This window comes from Pagrus major, chromosome 16, assembly GCF_040436345.1.
Source record: "Pagrus major chromosome 16, Pma_NU_1.0".
Lineage (NCBI taxonomy): Eukaryota > Metazoa > Chordata > Actinopteri > Spariformes > Sparidae > Pagrus > Pagrus major.
In genome coordinates this window covers 21,646,889-21,667,335 of record NC_133230.1, presented here as the reverse complement: position 1 = coordinate 21,667,335, position 20,447 = coordinate 21,646,889, and the positions used below count along the sequence as shown (strand labels likewise).

Sequence of the window (20,447 nt, the reverse complement as noted above, 5' to 3'; positions counted from 1 at the left end):
CAACAATACATGCAAACATAAAAGCAGTTAAACACTCAAATGTGACGTACACTCAACTGTTCACTAAATGCATTTTTACTTCATCATTAAATATTTTTACTTTTTAATGTTTTGTGATTTGTATCCTGTAGATGGCAGTAGGGCCTTAATTGCAAAAACCCTAGAAGAAGAAGGGGCGTACAGCGCAGTCTCGCAATAGACTTAAACTTCCGGTGTAAGGTTGTCGCTTTCTTTGCTGTGGCTGTCTCTGTTTCGCGAAGATAAGTTAAATTCAAAGGAAGTGTTTGTACTGTATTGTTTTTGTTTACATGAACAGTGCCGCTGTTATAAGTGACACAAAAAGGAGCGTTGTCACTGTAAATATATTTGGATATAAAGTGTTGTTGCTGTCCAAAAACTCCTGAACCGGTGTGACAGAAGTGATGCAACATGGCAGCAACTCCTCTCAGTAGGTGTTTTCTCTCAGCACTGAGGAGACATACTCGCTGTCCGAGCCGGGGACTCACCTGTGTGGCAGACAGGACAGTCAGCCCGGTGTCCTCTGTAGTAATATGTAACCACAGAGGAGCAGAGGGACACACAAGCCTGGACAGAGGACCGCCAGTGGGGTGGGACAGACAAGGTGGTCAGGACAGCAGCAGCTGTCCTCTGCTCAGGTCTGTCTCGCTGGGTTTGGGACTGTGTGGTGCGGCGCTTCTGGACAGTGAAAAAGACGATAAAGCCAAGGACAGAAGAGTCTCGATAACCGGACGGTATCTTGACCTCATCCTGCCATCAGCTCAGTGTGCCTCTCCCTATAAACCTGACAGCCCCCGGTATAAATACAACTTTATTGCAGATGTGGTCGAAAAGTCGACTCCAGCTGTCGTGTACATCGAAATCATTGGCAGGTGAGTTGACTGAAAAAGACGCCACATGGAATAAGTGGAATGGAAATGAATTCGTAGCATGAGTTACACCCACTTATGAGACCCGAGTAGGAATTTCAGCGATGTTGCTGCTGCAGATGTTTGTTTATCATGCTTCACATTACAGATGTTATTTTGATTGTAGTCACAGCCACAGTATTTGGAGTGTGTTGCATACAAGTATGTATCTAAATATTATGGGGACACATTTATCAAAGTAAAGAATGTGATAAAGTATAATAAAACATTTGAGGAGGCAACACAGATGAAATGCCCTCAGGTCACAGAATGTAGTGTAACATCTGTCTTGTCAACTTCTTTAATGTAGTAAAAGTGCAATATGTAAGAATTTAAATTGTAAACATAAAAAAAAAAAAATGGCATGAGAATGTGAAGAAATAACAGTTTTGACATTATGCACTGTGTTGCAGCGAGAACTAGATAGTCCTTTGTCATGACCTTCAAGGGCCCCAAAAGCCCCGGTTTCACTTCTCAGAATCTGAGTTTCTGTGTGGATTAACTCAAATAATACATTTTGCTTCCGGGCTGAGTATGATTTGCATTTGCTGTTTCACAGGCACCCATTTTCAGGAAGAGAAGTCCCGGTGTCAAATGGCTCTGGTTTCATTATCAGCAGTGATGGCCTCATCGTGACCAATGCGCACGTTGTGGCCAACAAGAGGGGCGTCCGTGTGAAGCTCACCAACGGAGACGTGTACAATGCGACTGTGCAAGATGTTGATCCAGTTGCAGACATCGCCACCATCAAAATCACTGCGAGGGTGAGAAGCAAATTAAATAATATCTGTTTAATTTTTTATCTTACTGGATGCACGTTTTACAAATATGTCTCCCCAAGAGGGCATGTTCAGAGTGCATGAGTTCAAGTTCTCTTAAACAGTATGCAGTGTATGAAAAAGTCTCAAAGTCAAGGTCCTCACTTACATCAGACAACCTCTTTTAAATAGCTTCCTGTATAGAATGACTGTATTGTATGTTTTGCCTGTATTGTTTCCTCTAGAGAATAACAAGGTTGTGATTCATACATACGCTGAAAGACCAAAACTCATGAATAGTCTTCTGTTTCACCATCTAAAAGCAGCACAGTGATAGACGCACTAAAGGCTGATCCAACGTCTTTATAAGAAAGCGGGACACTTACATGATGGGGTCATTGCAGGAAGAAAACAGGCTGTAGATAAAATAGTAAGCTCCTCTAGAGATAAAAAGAAAATGACCTGAGGAGTGAGGATGTAATGTTGACCTGCTCTGTCTCTACCGTGACACATAGAACCCTTTACCCACGCTCGCCCTCGGTCTGTCGTCTGATGTTCGACAAGGAGAGTTTGTGGTCGCCATGGGAAGCCCGTTTGCTTTGAAGAATACAATCACGTCAGGAATCATCAGCTCAGTGCAGAGAGGCAGTAAGGAGCTGGGTCTGTCTAACTCAAACATGGACTACATCCAGACTGATGCAGCAATTGATGTGAGTATTCTGCAATAATTCGTTTTACCGGGTGTATATGGCCACATGATCAGTTTATGTAGATAAGGGAAGAACACTGTGAGAACCAGTAAGGGAAAATGTTTTATGCCCCTTTTTTAGTTCACAAGTGACCTGTTTTAAGTCCTGAAAATATCCCTGATTGTTAGGAACAGTAGCATTAAATGGATCAGGAAAAAATAAGCCAGTGGGGAGAAGATTTACTGTGACTCAGAAATGTCTCATATGATGCTTCCTGATGTCAGATGTGACTGATTTGTTTTGCAGTTTGGAAATTCTGGAGGTCCCCTGATTAACTTGGTGAGTCACCAGTCCTGTTTAAATGTCACCACAATCATCACATTTAAATGTCAGCGGACTTGCTCTGACTGTTGTGCTGTGTCAAGTTTGAGCAGACAGAAAGTTTGTAGACAGATTGTTGCAGCAGGCAGCTTTTTGTCTGTTGTCACAAGATATATGTAAACTGATTTTTTGAGGTGGGGAATGATGTGTGTTGGGCTGCAACTAATGATCATCTTCAATGTCGATTAATCTCTGATGCTCACTAAAACAGTTATCAAAATAAATCACAATTAATTAGATAGTTGAAAGCAAATCAATGAATCGTTTCAGCTCTAGATGTGTGTTAAGTTTAACATTTAAAATGTAGTTTTGTGTGTTTAAAGGTTGCCTCCTAGCAACTGACACAACTATCACTATCAATAAAACTGCAGTTTATTTATTCAGACATTACTGGACTTTGGCAGCCAAACATAATAACATAATGATGCACAAGGCCTTATCTGAATGTCTTATCTTCTCCAATCAGGATGGTGAAGTCATCGGTATAAACACCATGAAGGTCACTGCAGGAATCTCCTTTGCTATTCCATCTGACCGCCTGAGAGTTTTTCTTGATCAGGCAGCAAAAAAGAAGAGTAAGAAGGGATAAGATGTACATTACACCCTTTTTTCTGCATCCAACTGTTCTCTCTTATTAAAGAAATTATCCTCACATCCTTGTTTTTGTTCATCTTCCTCAAGGTTCTTGGTTTGGTGAGTCGGAGACGAAGCGGCGGTACATTGGTGTGATGATGCTGACGCTGACGCAGAGGTAAAACACTTCATGATCAAAAATTCCTCCAGTAAAACTTAGTGAAGTGTAGTTACAGCAGAGCTCACACCACTGCATCTAAAACCAGTCGTGTTCTTGTTTGCTTCAGCATCATTGCAGAACTCAAGTTGAGAGACCCGTCCTTCCCACACGTGACACACGGCATCCTGATTCACAGAGTGATCTTGGGTTCCCCGGCCAGCAGGTAAGCCGACCAAGCAGCAGTGGATGATAAGGAATGGTAAAGGATCCTCCTTGCTCCTGAACTTTGATGCTGATGATGAATGTTAGAGAGAGTGTGTTTCCCTTAAGCCAGTGAATATTTATATCTCATGTTTGTACTGGGTAGATAGGATTTCTAGATATTGCAGGTAATGTTTGGTGAGAAGACATGTCAGAGGGTGGAATTGGGTTTTGGTTGGCTATATTTGCAATTAGTACAGAAAAGAGCATTCCCATATTAATTAAAAACCTTGAAATGGAACCTAACAGGCATCATCTTGAATCATCAAGAAAACATTAAGTAAAATCTGGTTCCAAGTTAGCCAGGTAGTGCACTAATTAAAATGCACATTAACTTACCTAAGTCTGGAAAATCTTATCTTTTTTTTTTTTTTCATTGTGGACATTGTTGATGAATTACATAAGGAACACTAACACACAATGCTGTTATACCTGTTCCAGAGCTGGCATGCTACCAGGAGACATTGTGGTGGAGATAAACGGTGTGAAGGTGCACACCTCCGAGGAGATCTACCAGGCAGTCCGCAACAGTGACAAAATCACCATGGTGGTACAGAGAGGAGACGAGTTGCTGCGACTGCAAATGACTCCAGAGTACACAGAGTGACACCAACCACACAACCTCATTTCTTAACTTTACGTTAAGCTAATGGACAGACGGCCACATGATTAGTTCAAGAGAAGAAAAAAAAACAAACTGTGCAATGTGATGGTGTGCGTGGTCGGATGAACATGTGTTTGTAGTGTCACAAACAATCAAGCGCGGGGGGGTTCCAGCGTATATATGTTCAGTAAATACAAAGAAAAGCCTGCAGTGTCATCTTAAAAAAAAGGGTGTTTTGTAGCCATATTTATCAGTCCAAGTATTGTCTATATTTAAACTTGTCAAGTTTAAATATATATATATAGAGAGAGATGGCTGTCAACTACAATGAATTTCAATGTAATTTGTCTAATTCAAACTATTTGAATTGTCATTAACCTATAGAAGCCCATTTCTACTGGTTAAGTAAATAATAAGATGAAAACAAAGCTTGATAAAAAAAAATACTCCCATGGTAAGTCATAATTATGAATTATAATTGATATTATGAGACATAAAGTCATAATTAAGATAAGTCATGATTATGAGAGTCTAAACTTTGAGATAAATATATCATCAAATTGACTTAACAGGAATATTTCTTTTAAAAATCAAGGCCAGGTTATCTTTTTTTTCTTTAACTGGCAAAAATGGGCTTCCATATTAACCTGTCAGCACTCAAGACTTAAAGTTTTTATTCACAGGGAGTACAATAAACAAAATGTGTTTTCTACCTCAATGCTCTGTTTCTTCTTACTTGGCGAAGTAGCAAAACTAGTTATGTAATGAATCATGTTTGTAGACTGTAAGTTAATGAAACCCGAAACAATGTACTTTATTAAAGCCATTTAATGTTAGACAGCAACAAGAAGCATGAGAGACCCAACAATATGGCATGGATCAATGGTATTAAACTGACTACCATTAACTGAGCAAACAAGTTTGACAACTCACGAAGGCTACTATGATGATGATGATCACACAGGTAAATTATGAATTGTTGAGATCCCACTTATTTTAAAACAGACTCTTCTGAGTATGTCACGCAAAGTAAAAACCAAAAACATGAATTTGCTTCATGTTTAAAGAGAAAATGCCAATCCTCCACGATGAGAAGCAAACAAAGAAAGTGAAGACTCATTTCATTTTGGGAGTCAAAGCAGTGGAGCCATAATGAGTAAATTAAAATTTCCCTGGTATATGTACAGTAACACACACTTACAGTAAAGTAATAAAGTGACATGTACTGGACCTGCTACACAATTAAATGCATTTACCTCAAAGACTGACAGCTATTAAATGGAGATAACATTCAAACCACCTAAGGTTTAAACAACATGTTCATACTTCTGGACTAAAGACATCTTGTTAGGTACGAGTACTACAACATACAAGTATGGGAGGAAAAATAAAATTGTTCAAATCCCATTAAAACGACTTTAAAAAGGCTTAATATATATTGCTGGTAATATTTTTCTTTTTAAGAAAATATAAATTGTGCGACTGAAGCTTACAATACACTGCTGGCAGTAGCGCCAGGTTTCTGTGGTGACCTGCTGGAAAAGGGTCATCTGTCGAGGCGCTGTGTGCTGAGAGACTCCCCGGAAAAAAGAGAGAAAAAACAAAACGGAAAAAAAGAAAACAACAATTGGACATCTCATGATGCCTGAATCCCTTGCACCAAAAAACCAGGCGCTGCTATGGCGTTTGTCACGGCGGAATGATGCAGATATCACATGATGTGCGCAAACGGCAGCCAAACTATAGTCAAACTCATATGGATACATAAATAAGGGGGCAGTAAGGGTGGGGTAGGGTGGGTGGGGGCTCTTAGAGAGGGAGAAATTGTAGTGTCCAGTCTAGTTCAGCAGTGAGCAGGCTAAGCATTGACTCAGTTGATGTGGTCCAGAGCACGCAGCAGCTCCTCCCCCTGCAGCAGGTACTGACGACCCTGTAAGGGGGCGTTGACCTCGCAGTCGTCGCGTGTGAGCTGAGGCAGGGTGAAGAGGGAGCTGGTGCCCTCTGACGTGCTGCCAAGAAGACGACTCGCCAGATCTAAATGAGAACAAGACAAAAGAGTTATGATTGTGCTGGTGTTTTGATTCGCGTGACAAAAACCAGAACTAGAGGTCCTGACCCACACTTGGGTTCCCAAAGAACCACTGATCTAAACTATTGAACACAGATCTAGTTTGTTCACCTGAAGGCAGCACAAGTATGGTCCTGGTTGTTCCCGACTCTGAGGGCTTCAGCTTTTTGCCCTGCTCCTGTTGCCCCTGGTGCAGAGTCCCCTGCGAGAAATCATGAAATACAGACACTCAAACTCTTCATCTGTAAATATAAAGTGATCTATAAATCATGTTTGGATGTTGAGGACTTACCTGTCCAATCATCTCTTTTATGTCACCCAGTTTTCTTTTGCGCTGTGTGAGCTGAGCAGCCAGGGTCCCGAGCGTCCCCAGCTGTGTGGTTCTGCAGCACAGCAATACGGTTAGTTAACCCAAAAAAACTGATATGATAAACCCTTAAAATGGTGCACCTGGATGACTTTACCTCTTAGCAAGGATGGTGGCAAGATGAGGGGCTTTCACTGGCTCAGGTGGTGCTGGGGAAGCTGTGCGACTGCCTGGTGAGCTGAATGGGGAGCTGGGATAGCTGGGGATGTCCTGTTTGACACAGACTGGAGAACTCAGAAGGGATTTGACTGGTCCACAAGTTAGAGGCTCATCTGGGGTCAGACTGCGAAGCTGGAAGTCATCATCCATGGGGATGTAGGGAGCCAGCATCTCCAGATCTTCCATTGCCTGAAGGGGAGAAAAAAGGTCTACTGAATCAGAATACAGAGAACTTTTCACTATATTAGATCAACCAGAAACTTTATTAAAATTAAGAATAATCAACAGTATCTCCTGGCATTATTACCTGTATGGGGGGGGTCTTGGGTTCTGTATCGATGGCAAACAGCTTCTCCACCAAGTCAAGTTTGAAATCTGAGCTCATGTCTGAGTCCATGGGGAAACAGAAGTCCAGCGGACTGTCAACCTAAAGAGAAGAGAAGTCAAGGGTCACCAAAAGGTTTATTGCCTACACTGCAAAATGACAGTAATTCCCTCTGTCCTACCTCTGAGGAGCCAACCAGTGAAGTGGATGTGGCTGGAGCATAGTGCTCAGTTTTTGCATCCTCAGATGTGGTGGTGGTGACGTGGAGAGGCTCGCTGGGCGGCAGAGGGGAAAGAGGCAGTACCAGCTTGTCACTGGTTGATGGAAGCATTACATCATTGTAGAGAGGAACATCCTGCAGCAGCTGGATCTCTGAATCTGTACCAAAAGACAGAGGGAGGTCAGAACGGTTGCACTCAGGATTTAAACTCTGAGTCATGCAGTTTAATGGTCCCATATTGGGCTTATTTTCACATTTTTACATGCTTTAATCTCATCTCATCTGAAATCTAATTTTCTCCAATATGGGACCTTTAAGTGTGTGTGTCTGGGGCCACAAACCAGGACAACTGAAGTCCAGGGAGATGATAGTGTCTCCAGCAGCAGGAGCCAGCAGGGTGAGGGCCTCGGGCTCCTCCTTCAGTTGGTCGTACAGGCTAGCCAGCGACTGGGCCTCTGTCGCTTGAGTGAACAGTTTGATCACATCCACCTCTGGCAACTTCTCCTCCACCTCCTTCTTCAGCAAGGTTGAAGACAACTCGGGCTGGCTGCTCTCGACTACTTCCCCCTCTTCCTCCTGCTGCAGCTCTTCCTCCTGCTGCAGCTCTTCCTTTACTGGCTTCACATCCTCGGTCTGCTCCAGAGACAAGATCAGTTTCTCCTCCTGGATGCCGCTGTAACAGAGCCATGCAGCCGTAAGATTGAGTTTAGTAAGGATTTTGCACAAAAACAGTCTGTAATCTATTTTGTACATGGTAATATATTACAATCTCTCCTGAAAATACTGAATCTTCAAAGAGCCTTTAAAGTACCTGAGCACAAAGTTGACACAGACGACACACTGCGGCTGGGAGTTCTTGTTGTTGTAGATGACAGTGGCTTGTGTTTCCACCCACACAAAGCCTCCTCTCTTGGCCAACATCCGGTACTGTCCTGTGCAGACCTGGCCCTTTGCAAACACTAAAAGCACAGAGAAACGAGAAGGAAAAATTAGAATAAGACATTTGGTTGAAGGCAGAAATAACACAGCTGGAATGTGTGGGTATTTCGCTTGGTATTCATGCTTACGGTTGTGGTGAGTCTTGGTGAGATGGTCCGAGTCCTGAGCATGATAATACTCATACACAGAACGATTCAACAGGTCCTCTGGATCATAACCCATGAGCTCAGTGATCCTGGAAAAGACATTTTTTTATTATTTCTTCCATATTTCCATGCTGAGAGGACATTTGCAGTACCTACACTGAACACTAGGTGGCTCTGTGTGACTAGAGCTTTGGCAATAATATCCATTGACACAGGTATAGCCACAGGTGGCTTAAGAGGCAAGCCGTGTTAAGCTTCTTACGCAAATAATAATTCTCCAAGACTGGGAAACTGACCTCTCATCACAATATGTGAACTTCATGTCCATCGTGTGGCGGCTGAGAAAGGTCTTGGTGTCCAAAGGGACCTCAATGTTGGAGGGGTGTGGGATGGGGTCACAGATCAGAACCAGGTAGGGGACCGGTGGCTCCTTTTGCCCATTTGGAGTCTCCTCAGTGTGGCTTTCATATACATGGACATGACCTGAGCAGTGGAGGACCTGGAGAGACATTAATAGGGTCACAACACTGTTATTATGATTTACAGACCCACAAGGAGAGTAAGAGGTTTCCTAATGCAAGTAAAATTTAGAATACGATTTTAAGATATTGTTAATAGCATTTAGGGCCTTCTCTGGACTTGCACAGAGGCACGTCTCAGATCTTTTCACACCTTAAGTGCTCAGTCTCAATATGAGGTCTTCAGCCAAGGCTTTCCTAGCCATTACACTATCTAGGCTCTAGGCTGACGACAAAGGGTGACCGAGCAGTTTCTCCTTTTAAATCCCTCTTAAAAACATATTCTTATGTGCTTTTACAGGATTTGGGTTCAAAATTTCACTTTTATTCATCAAGTCACTTCTTGAAACCTATTTTTATACAAAAGCTTTCCCTTAACTCTTATATTATTTGATTTAATTTTACTTTGTGTTATATTTAGCTGTTTTTGCTGAATGTTGTATAACCTCAAAACTGCTTTTTAATTGTTTTTTTTATTTTTAATCATCATTTGTCAACTTTTATTTCATCTTTGTAACTGTGTTTTGAAAAGCACTATATAAATAAAGTCTATCATTATTATTGCAGCAGACAGATAATGATCAGACATTTGTAAATAAATAACATCAGTGTTTTGGGTTATGTGGGTTGCTGATGTGAGACTTTGACAACAGCTGCTAGCTAAAGGTTGCAGGAATAACTGCATACTTTAGATGGTTTCATGAGATTATTTTAAGACAAAGATTTGTATTCTTTCTCCATTATTATTTTGATGTAAATCTTCATCTCCTCTTGTCCACTAGGGGACAAAAATTCAGGTGCCTGTGAAATGTCCTCATTTATGATATGATAATGAAACGTACCTACACACAAGGGGAAATGTGCCAAAAGTATATATAATTTCAAAAGTAACAGGAGTTAAAGTACAAATAAATGATGTTTGAATTTATAAAATGATGTTGTAGGTGCATTATAATTGGTTGGTCAATTAGCCTTTCCCTATCCAATTGGTTGGAGATTTCCTTTATACTTACTAAACTTGATTCAAATAATGGCTACATCTAATGTAGGTTTTTTATGTGTTTATATGCTAAACACAGGCACTTAATGTTTCATTTGTATCCCGATTAGTATGATGGTCCATTTCCTCTTCACATTAGCTTATTAGATTACTGCTGGTGTAGACATCATTTACTGCACTCTGTATCTTTATAGTTTGTGCATGTAATCTCCAAAGTTTTCTAACTCTTTACTTACAACATTATGATCAGCTAATTTCTAAACATACATGAGAAAACATTTCCTCAGTGATTCCACCACGGCTTACCTTCCATGTAGCTGATTTGACATTGACGGTGCGGCCCCGGCTTGTGAGAGTGCACTTCATTCGGAGGAAGAAGCTGCGCTCTGTGTTTGGCTCCTTGGCCTTTTTGGAGCCTGAAATCACATGAGCAGGTAGGGAGACGGTTTCAGAGAAAACCAGCATCTTGTGTTATCATTTCAAAACTGTAAGCATTCACAACTGCCTCCATTTTATTATTTTTTATTTCACTTTTGCCTGCCAGCAGTTCACATTTGCATTCAGAGAGGACGTAGAGCTACAGTGGTTTTGCGTTGGGGTCAGCTACTGCAAAATAATTAAGGAAGTGGAGTCGCCAGCCGTTGTGGCTATGATAACATCAGTGTGTACCAACGTTCCTCAAACAAACATGCATTGTTAACAAATTATGCTATGAAGCACTGGAAAGTTTTAGCTTAATTAATTTCACTTAAAAACACTACCGAGGAGTGGGAGTTATGCAAAAAAGTAGACTAATTCAATCCACTGACTGAACTCGACAACAAAACTGAATTCAGTTGTATAAGCACAACAGTAAATGTGCCAGTGATGCAGCGTCCTGTTCCATTTATGCTGCGTGAAAGGTCACTCAAGTACAGACAGTAGCCAACTCTAATCACTTTGACCTCAGGCTTGAAGTGGGAAAATGATAACTTGTTCTGACAGCCTCCCAGTCTGAATCTGCCAGCTCAGAGTGAATTGGACTCCCTGCTGATTGGAGCACTGGCAGACCTGACAGAGTGCCTGTGTGTGCCCGTCTCTGTCCATTAGTGAGGTCTTATAATGTGACTCCCTCCCTCACCTGTTCTGTGGACCAGCATCTCCCTCAGCTCCTCCTGGTCACAGGGATGGATGAAGTCAAACACACTGTGTCCGGTCAGGTCAAACTGCAGCAGAAAGAGTTGTGTAGTTAGAGATGTTCATGGTAGACATTGTGTGGTGACTTCTAAGCTTAACCTAAACAAACAACACTGTTCTCTTCAATGCAGACACACGTCAACTCATCAGACATACCTGTGCCAGCCCGAGGCACTTGTTGATGTTCTCAGAGAGATAGATCATATCTCCGTCTTCGGAGAGCACCATGAGAAAGCCGTCCAGAGCTTTTAGGTAGGAGCTGTTTAGCTGTATATCAAGTTCTGTTTCCTCCTCTGCCATTGGCTCAGCTAGAGAAAGATAATAGAGGAAAGATGGGAGAGATAAAGGAAGGTAGAAAAGAAAAGCAAGAAGAAATGAGGCACAGGATATCTCTTCTGTCTGAAAAACATGTTTGGATGGCTGAGACTGCTGCACAGAGACAGCACACAGGTTTATCTGCAAAAGGATCTATATCTGTGCATGTCTGAGTCGATTTTCTTGAGCAGCTGACTCAGAGTTTAACCATCTATCAGTGTTTTCTTCAGTTTTTCTCTGCATCATTTAATTCATTCATTTCACTTGTGGCTAACCACAGTGAAAGAAAACTTATGAAGATTTCTGAAGAAAGGGGCATCTTCATCAAAACAATACGTTCTCGAGCCTCTGAGATAATAATGAAAATTGTGACACAATTTAATTATAAGTAGGAGTCCAGAACGAAATTTAAAATGAAAATGTGCCCCAAGATAAACTCTCCAGTGACAGATAAAACACCTGCAGTTACTGACCGGGACTGAGCAGTTTCCTCATGCGCAGGTAGCTGATGGTGAGTCTCATTATTGAGGCCTTGTCCAGGCTGGAGCTGACACTGTGGGGCAGGGGGAGCTCCTGGGCCAGCTCGTAGAACACCTCTGACTCCTTCCCACGCCGGCATCGCGCCGCATCCCTTGACTTCTCCTTCCTCCGCTCCGAGCTCACCCTGCGGGAGACAGGTGGAGGGTCAGTCGCAGCCTGGCCACAAACTGGTTTTGAACCCACTATGCACACTACAAGAGCTGACATCCCTCCTTCTGTGTACAGAATCTGGTCAGCCACTGGCCCGTCACTGGGGAGACTGCAGTAGCTGGAGTCCGCAACACGTGAGCTCACGGCCAAGCTGCCGTCTGGGCCCCCGTCAGACTCATTTACATACATGGCTATCTGCCATCGTCTTATTGGCTGCTGACCAAAAGACATGGAGTCCACCCCCTTAGAGAGATTGGCTGGGAGGCCGGGCATGGACTCTCCTGTCTGTCTGTCTGTCTCTTGGTGCACAGCCAAGCTATAGTGCAGCACCAATCATTGTGACATTTACGAGCCTGGCTCAACAGATCTACAAGGGAGGGGAACGATAATACTGACACTGACGCAGAGAGAGCACACAAACACGAAGTGAGTGACATCTTCAACTGTCAAGTTAAACAATTCAGTCGTATTTTCTATTATTCTACATTAGCATTCATCATAACTGCTTACTGTTCATACAAGCTCCATTTTAAGCATTTATGCAAGCAGCTGTCCAAGATCTGGCTAATGGGCACTCACTACACTGTAAACAAGATCTTAAAACCTGGCATTATTTTAAAATAACAAAGTACAGCAGATTTAAAAGGGCACAATGACTTGCAAGTCACTTGTGTGAAGAAAAAAAAAAACGTTTTAACTGAAATGAAAATAAAAACTAGACTTTAGGGTGAAAAAAATAACCAAAATGATAATGTGTACTTACCGCTAACCACAGTGTCATCTGAAAGACAAGGGTTAGGGTTGTCATTCTGATGACACTGGAGCAGCGTCGCAACTGAATGGAAGGCAGTTCAAAAGCCCTCGGCTTTGAAAGGTATACCTAATTGAAATTGATCTGTTATGCATTTACAGCATTGACCGAGGCCATATCGTTATTTCTGGCTCTCTAACAAGAGAATGGACCGCTTAACTAGAATTAGCCTACTGTGTACCAAATGACATGTCAGGGTTGGAGACTGATTTTTTTATAGACTAGGTTAGGGAATTATTTAGATTTTAGACCAAAATTTTCCACCAAGTACAAATGACAAATTTAGTCTTCGGGTAAGAAGTCTCACATGACCTTTGTCTCTCAAAAAGCCCCGAACATGACACTGACCCAAGCCTGAGAAAAACATCGTCAGACAGTTAACACAAAAACAAAAATCCAATCTACCCAACACCCACATTGGATCATGGCCCCATGGCACTACACATCTACTGGACACTGATCTTGTTTTCCTTATCCCTCTTTGATGGATCTGATACAAATTATGTGTAACTGAGGTACATGGTGGTGTGTACACCAATAATCCTCCTCCTCTCAAAGATGTTTATACATACTGTAATATAAACAGGTTTCATCCCAGGCTGTAATTACAGCTGCAAGCTACAGGCATTTACACTCATCCACATGTCGGCACATTTGTCAATAGCATTAACAAATATTTACAATATCTTATGTCAACCCCACCAGACACAGCCAGAAGATCTGGTTGCAGCATTATTATGCAACCGGTTCTGCATTCTATCAGTACATTTCCTTTGGCTCCTGTAACACAACAATCACCACCAAGCTACATTCATGTAAAAAGGGTGAACCATCAACACAGTGTGAAATGATCACATTGGGAACACACTGGGACAGTAATCTCGCTAAGCTACTGGCTAAGCTTACAATGATCTAATGTCAGATAACCATTGCTATACACCGTGTTCCCACTGGGACTATAGATGATTGATTAGTAGCAAACTGTATACAAATTGTTCCCACTGTAGTGGCTTCACCCCCCATTGTATCACATGCCTTCATGCAAATCCTATCCAAATGAAGTTTAGCTGTAATATTCCACTATAGTACACATCCGCTGAACACAGAGGGATGGAACAATGGATGACACAGGACAAACAGTAAGTATAAGATGTATGAGCCACTGTGTACTACTCTAATATCGAATCTATAAATAGCTGTCCTGTGATATAAGAGTCATAAGAGATAGTCAACTTATCTAAACATACAGATCATAAAAGACAACAGATTGCGTTGACAGCTTTTTTCAGTCCTATTCTGTTCCTTCCATACCTAATTATAAAAAGTAAAACTGCAGCTTTTCTATGACCCACCTCCACCATTTTTCAAACCGACAGAAGGAGAAGAAAACTGCTTTCATTCTTTGACTTGAATCATGCAATGAAAACAAAAAAGGTCCCTTGATGTTAAAACAAAGGCGAACAGAGAGGCCACCGTTACATAACACTATTAATGCACATGGTCATGAATCCCCAGCAGTCCACTGCCTGTCATGCTCCACTGCCAACACAAATCACATTTGCACTTTCACTGGCTTGAACTGGACATGTTTTGGTGCCTAATAAGAGCAAGTGCGATTATGTGAGCAAAAATTATTTGAATTGTTCACAGATCTAAACAAGAGGATTGGAGATTAAAGGAGAAACAAACCAGTGAACAATAAAAAATCGCGCTTTACGAGAGTTGCTTGTGTATTTTGTTACTAAGAGCTGACCTATTTTACAAGAGAAATGTTCTCACTATCAGTCAGTCCTGTTTAGTCTAACAGTAAACACTGTCTTATCTATTATATAATCCATTTCAGGGAAACACCACAACTAAAACCTCTACCCAATATGGGGAGAAAAGCAAAGCAAGACTGAAAATAAAGCCCTTTCACAGAACTCTGAACCCTTGGCATAATATGCAGCTACATGCAATACCGTTTTTGGAAGCAGCATAGTAGGGATCTCCCCTAAATTTACGACGCCTCAGTGACACCGACGTCAGATATTCCTTGTGTTCAGGAACAATACATTGGTTATTCCATTTCCTTGGTGGAAACTGTATGTAGTTTTTGTTCCACTCTGTTTAAATTATGTAAACTGTACAAACTTTTGTCAAAGGATCCCACTCATGAGAGGTAGTTTAAAGCTCTGAAAAGGCAAGTAATTGCACCCTGAGTCAATACTATTTTGTCATGCAACAAAAAATGCATTTTTTTTCTTTTTTGGAGGGAGGAGAATGAAGCCTTAAAGAAAAAAGTATATGTAGTAGTAATAATTATCAGTTGTAAAGCTATTTCTGCAGTGTGGGAAGTAACTGGAGCCTGTCACATGAAACACTGCATGAGATTCCTGATTTAAATATGTATGAAGCAAAATCCATTTTCGTTTATACTCAAACACAATTTTGAAAAAAAAAAACCCATTGTTGCATCTGAAAGACTGAAGGCTTACGGGATTCTTAAATTCACAGTTTAAGGGCATTTATAATTTGGTACTTCAAATAGGGACTCTGGCCTGTTCCTCTCCACTGGAAGGTCCTAGCAAACATACTTAAAATGACCAACATTATAAATCATTCATCTAACTGATACAATTTAACTTACCTCCTCCTGTACTACACTCCCGAGAAAGCCTACTTCAGCTGATTACATATGGCCCATGAACATCCACCACGTCTAACTTGTGCACTTAATTTTTTATTTTTTTTTAAGAAAGAAAGAAAGAAAAGAAGAGCATCTCAATAGGGAGTTGGTCTTGTTTGCCTCACCCGATATAGATTGCACAAATCCATCTCCAGCGGATCAAGCACTTTACTTCCTTTGACTTTCTGTGGGTGTGAACTATACTTTGAATGACACTACTAAAGGGTTCACTAAAACAGCAGACATTGATAAAAGCTGAACACTCTTCTGGCTTTGACTACAGATGCTATTTTACAGGGAATCAGTATACTGCAGCCAAAAAAGCTTTCAGTTTGTTTTCCAGTTAAATGTTACAATGATAAGGGTGGGGTTTTTTTTGCGTAGATATTACACTTCACACAAACGTTGGTGAAATATGCAGGAGAACTAGTTAGCTTTTTGTGGCTGATACTGAGGTGTGTTTGGCTAAGGGAGCCAATACCGCAAACAGAGCTAATGCAGCTAACAGCTAAACGCACTGCAGGAGTTTTTCTGCAAAGAGGAACATGAAGCATTAAACAGTGATCTGCAGTTTAATGTGACAACAAATGAAATTTACAGTACTTCAGCCAAGTACAGTTCGGAGGTAAAAATACTTTGAATGCTAACAGTTTTAATTCACAACTATAGAAGATATGAAGTGAAGAAACATGATTTTATTTTAGGATGGTTTACATTCACTTCGGGACATTTAAAAATGTTTTTCAGGATGGTGGTGATAGCCATTACGTCAGTTCTGTATTTATTAATGAAGATGGTGTAAAAAGATGCTTTATTACATAGATAAATGTGAGATTTGAAATCTTGCAGGACAACAAAACCCTAGAAACTGCTCTCTGATATGGTTTACTTTAGAGATCGTACCTTCCAGTGAAAAACAAGCTTCCTTCATAATCAACAAGCCCTCACAATTACAGCATTCAAAGCCTAAATTGCTTGTTTTCCTTAAAATACGTATGCATTTTACTGCCAAAAGCAGTAAGATTCTTATTTGATCAGAGGCAATAGCCATCCACAAAAGGCAGTGATTTAGGAGTCTGATAAAAGCAAGCCCGCAGTGTACATTCTGTTTTTGTGCCCCATTACAAAACATGAAACAAGAAAAATGTGTAAACAAACAAAACTATGCCCTCTACCAGCATGTAGCCCAATTTATTCTTCAAGTTCAAACTAGCCCACACACAAGTAGCAATTGTACTTGAATGTCTTAGGGCAACCTGCAAATTGCCAGGCAGGGGATTGCGACACACATTTGACCACTCCTATTGACGTCAAGCCCTAGTGATTAAGAGATGAGACAAAAATAATATCAAAGCACCCCACAGGGACCAGACAAAACTGCATCAAACTAGACTGCATATCTTGCTCTTTTTCTGAGATCACAATGACCACAAATCTATTGAATCTTAACAGGATGTTAACCCTCTACCTAGGCTTATACAAAGTGCCAAATTTCATGTTGGCAGAGACTGAGTAAAGCCTATAACAACACATTGTAACTGGGGCAAATGCTTAAAAGGAAAAGATGAGAACTATAGGCTAACTATTTACCTAGTCTACCAAGTTAATCAATGCCACTCAACAATTTTGGCAAAAGTAACTGCCACCAACAACAGCCACAACAAGATCTTAACAACAGGATGATAAATAATTGAATCTTTATGAACAAATAGCAGCAGAGATGAGTTAGCGATGTTTCAAAGACATTATTATATAGCTGTTATTACATGGGCTAACTTTTAGGGGACCTTCCAATGCTATTATGTATTAATTTTCAAATGCAAATCAGTTCAGATGTACAGGAAAACCTTAGTACAAAGTACATCCTCTGTACAAGCTATGCAGATTTCTCATGAGCCATTAAGACTCTTTTACACCAGACTGACTGTATACTCCACAGTGAAGCTTTCTATTATTTTCCTCTGTGGAAGAATTTTGTCGATGCCATTTTGCCCTCAGCTGAAAGATCAATCTCAAAGTCTCCCGTTTACGCTGCTGACTACCAGTTAATGTTGTAATGTAATGCACTTTTATCAATTTCATTTTTCTTTTAATCTCAGGACCATATTTGGAACGGGAAATAAGACTGTTATGTGACAAAAGTTGTGCACAAGAGGTCTGACTATAAGTTATTCACCTGTCTGCATATCTAGTACGTCTGTCAATGACAGAAAGGCCCAGATCAGTAATCTACTGGATGCAGAGTCTGGGAGTGCGCAGGTAAATCGTCCATTTTACAGTCCATACTAATTATGTGCTTCCCTCTGACTTGTAAAGAAATACCAGGAACTTAAGCTACACATTGCACTCAATAAAATCTTTGCCAGACTTGATTTATAGTTTTAATTAATAACAACTAGTATATATGATGCAAATAACTCAGTTATTGGTCAGACAAAATAAATAAATCTCATCTGTGACAATCGGTTAATCATTAAACTCATTTAGCTTGTAACAACTTCATGTATGGTCCTAATTTATTGGTTATATCTGTGTGTAAAAGGATTATGACAGGAGTATTCTGGGTTATTGCTTGTTGGTCTGGTAACTTTTTATAGGCATATCATGTTATTTTTAAACAAGTTATACATTTTAAAGACTAATAAGTATGAAAACAATTTCAGCTGTGATACTTACTTAACTGTTGAACTTAAATATATTTGATACTTTATTGCAATATTGCCATAATAATCCATTCCAAAAGTCCATTGAACATTTTCCAGCTGTTGATCTGCACCCTGCCAGATGTTGCATCACTTTCACTGGTTTTGTTTGAGTAAATAGACGTCCAAATGATGCTTGGTTAGCAAACAAGGTTCTGATGCAGGCAATTCTAGTAGCCACTGACAGAAAATGGTAACACTTTGCTAATGTGTGACATTAAACCCCTGAGGGGGTGGGGGTCACTATTGTTGTATTCTTGTCATTTTAAACTAGACTACTGAAAACTTTCCACATAAGTCTAAAAGCTGTATAAAGTTAAGTTAGATGATTACTTCCCAAATAAAACTACACCATAAATTATTACCAAACCAGAAAATTGAAAGGGAAATTCAAACCGACACCTTCACTAAACCCTGAATATTTCATCAGAAACCGTAAACCACTCACCAGCAGTGCTTACATGGGCACTGCCATGGCACTGCCAACACACACCACATTACACCCAAACAGTACACCACCACTGGTGTACTATAGAGAGGATGTATAGCTAGCTGTCACATTCAAAACAAATGTAAATAAAGCTAATGTTGCATCTCTGAGGTCTCAACACTGATTACAAACCAAACATGTAGTAACGTTGGGAGGACATATTTTGTTTAAAAGAAAATAATAAAAAGGTAAACGGACAACAATCAATGTTTCCATACATAAACTCGCCTGTGTGCACTAGTTATCGATAGTATGTTGATTTCAAAACAGTTTGACGTCGACAGCTCTCGGTCTATGCCAGCTAGCTAGCTATGTTAGCCGCTTGCTAACGACAGTAGCCTCGCTAGCAAACGCATTTTGTCGAACTAACACGATACACTAGCAATTAACCTTGAAACAAAGCCCATAATGTCACACCTAAAGTCACAACCAAACCCCAACAGAAGACCAAAGTTGTTAATATAGCTCTAAAACAACAACAACAGCTTGCTCCGTAGCATAAGCTAGCACTGTCGTTACCTTTTCTTTTCTGGTACAATTCCTGTGTCCATGTCAGGACGAAAGGACCTGAGTTGAGTCTCTCTATGGGTATCAAGCTGTATCCGGGCCCGTCGAGAAATGAACCAAAATCCCACGATTTTTCTCTGAGATAAATCCGTAAATCCTTCAAGCGGTTTGCATACGAGTTCTCACGGTGTATATTTCGTCAAAGAAATCGAGCTTTTCCTCAGTTAAACGCACAGCCCACTCGTCTACTCTTGGTCGAAGACAGTGCCACGCTGGAGAGAGGTTAGCTACTTGTCGAGACAATGTTGCACCGGAGCCACAGGATCACTCCCCCCTCTGCCTCCGCGGGGCCGCGCAGTCACATGCTTTCTGTCCGGCGAGGACGCGCACAGGAAACCTGAGAACCTAACACAAAATTAAATGTAATCTCCGACGGAAGTTACAGTTTTCAGGCCACTCAGCTGCAAGTCTGTGACACCAAAACACACATTACATGATTACACAGATCAGACGCCTCTTTGAACCTCTTTGAAGTAATGCTGCGATCCTGTTTCTTCCGTGTACTTTGTACTGTACACATGCTTACTGTATGTTGAGATGTATAGATGTGAGTTTTATGATGTTGTGCTATTAAAAGCCTTGTTTTGAAGTGTGCTGGGCATTGGTTGAAGAAGTACTTAGATCTTATTGAGGTAAAAGCAGCAACACCACAGTGTAAAATACAATGATGGAATGTAACTAAGTATATTTGCTCAAGTACTGTACTTGAGTACAATTTTGAGGTACTTGTACTTGAGTATTTCCATTTTCTGCTAGTTTCTACTTCCACTACTCTACATTTTAGAGGCAAATATTGTACTATTTACTCACTACAGGTATTTGATTACTTCAGTGACTATTTTGCAGATTACATGCTGCATCAGAGCCATTTCCATTTTTTATTGTATGTATGTGTTTAACATATTGCCAATCAGATAAGAAAAAAAAGAACAAC

General features: G+C 40.7%; 2 protein-coding genes across 2 annotated transcripts; one reads left to right on the top strand and one right to left on the bottom strand.

Annotated features, from left to right (window-relative positions):
• The first annotated feature begins 195 nt into the window (after positions 1-195).
• LOC141010914 (serine protease HTRA2, mitochondrial-like) lies at positions 196-5,064 on the top strand. Its single transcript, XM_073484072.1, has 8 exons — positions 196-890; positions 1,486-1,690; positions 2,200-2,394; positions 2,680-2,712; positions 3,221-3,329; positions 3,436-3,505; positions 3,615-3,710; positions 4,190-5,064. The coding sequence occupies exons 1-8, from the start codon at positions 430-432 to the stop codon at positions 4,353-4,355; spliced, it is 1,335 nt and encodes a 444-aa protein (XP_073340173.1). The 5' UTR covers positions 196-429; the 3' UTR covers positions 4,356-5,064.
• Positions 5,065-5,162: 98 nt separating this feature from the next.
• hif1aa (hypoxia inducible factor 1 subunit alpha a) lies at positions 5,163-19,796 on the bottom strand. The gene is made up of 15 exons (XM_073484071.1): positions 19,466-19,796; positions 12,059-12,249; positions 11,427-11,578; positions 11,215-11,299; positions 10,401-10,510; positions 8,873-9,075; positions 8,559-8,665; positions 8,303-8,450; positions 7,833-8,164; positions 7,453-7,649; positions 7,254-7,373; positions 6,885-7,135; positions 6,713-6,803; positions 6,532-6,622; positions 5,163-6,386 (listed from the first exon to the last, which is right to left on the bottom strand). The coding sequence occupies exons 1-15, from the start codon at positions 19,495-19,497 to the stop codon at positions 6,223-6,225; spliced, it is 2,274 nt and encodes a 757-aa protein (XP_073340172.1). The 5' UTR covers positions 19,498-19,796; the 3' UTR covers positions 5,163-6,222.
• Positions 19,797-20,447: the final 651 nt, after the last annotated feature.

What these genes read in the sequence shown, in the direction of transcription:
- LOC141010914 (XM_073484072.1), top strand. Translation starts at nt 430, where the DNA reads ATGGCAGCAACTCCTCTCAGTAGGTGTTTTCTCTCAGCACTGAGGAGA. An exon ending in TCAGGCAGCAAAAAAGAAGA is followed by an intron (nt 3,330 to 3,435) that starts GTAAGAAGGGAT and finishes ATCTTCCTCAAG; the next exon opens with GTTCTTGGTTTGGTGAGTCG. An exon ending in ATGCTGACGCTGACGCAGAG is followed by an intron (nt 3,506 to 3,614) that starts GTAAAACACTTC and finishes TGTTTGCTTCAG; the next exon opens with CATCATTGCAGAACTCAAGT.
- hif1aa (XM_073484071.1), bottom strand. Translation starts at nt 19,497, where the DNA reads ATGGACACAGGAATTGTACCAGAAAAGAAAAG. An exon ending in TCAAATCAGCTACATGGAAG is followed by an intron (nt 9,076 to 10,400) that starts GTAAGCCGTGGT and finishes ATGTCTCTCCAG; the next exon opens with GTCCTCCACTGCTCAGGTCA. An exon ending in GCCACCATCCTTGCTAAGAG is followed by an intron (nt 6,804 to 6,884) that starts GTAAAGTCATCC and finishes GCTGTGCTGCAG; the next exon opens with AACCACACAGCTGGGGACGC.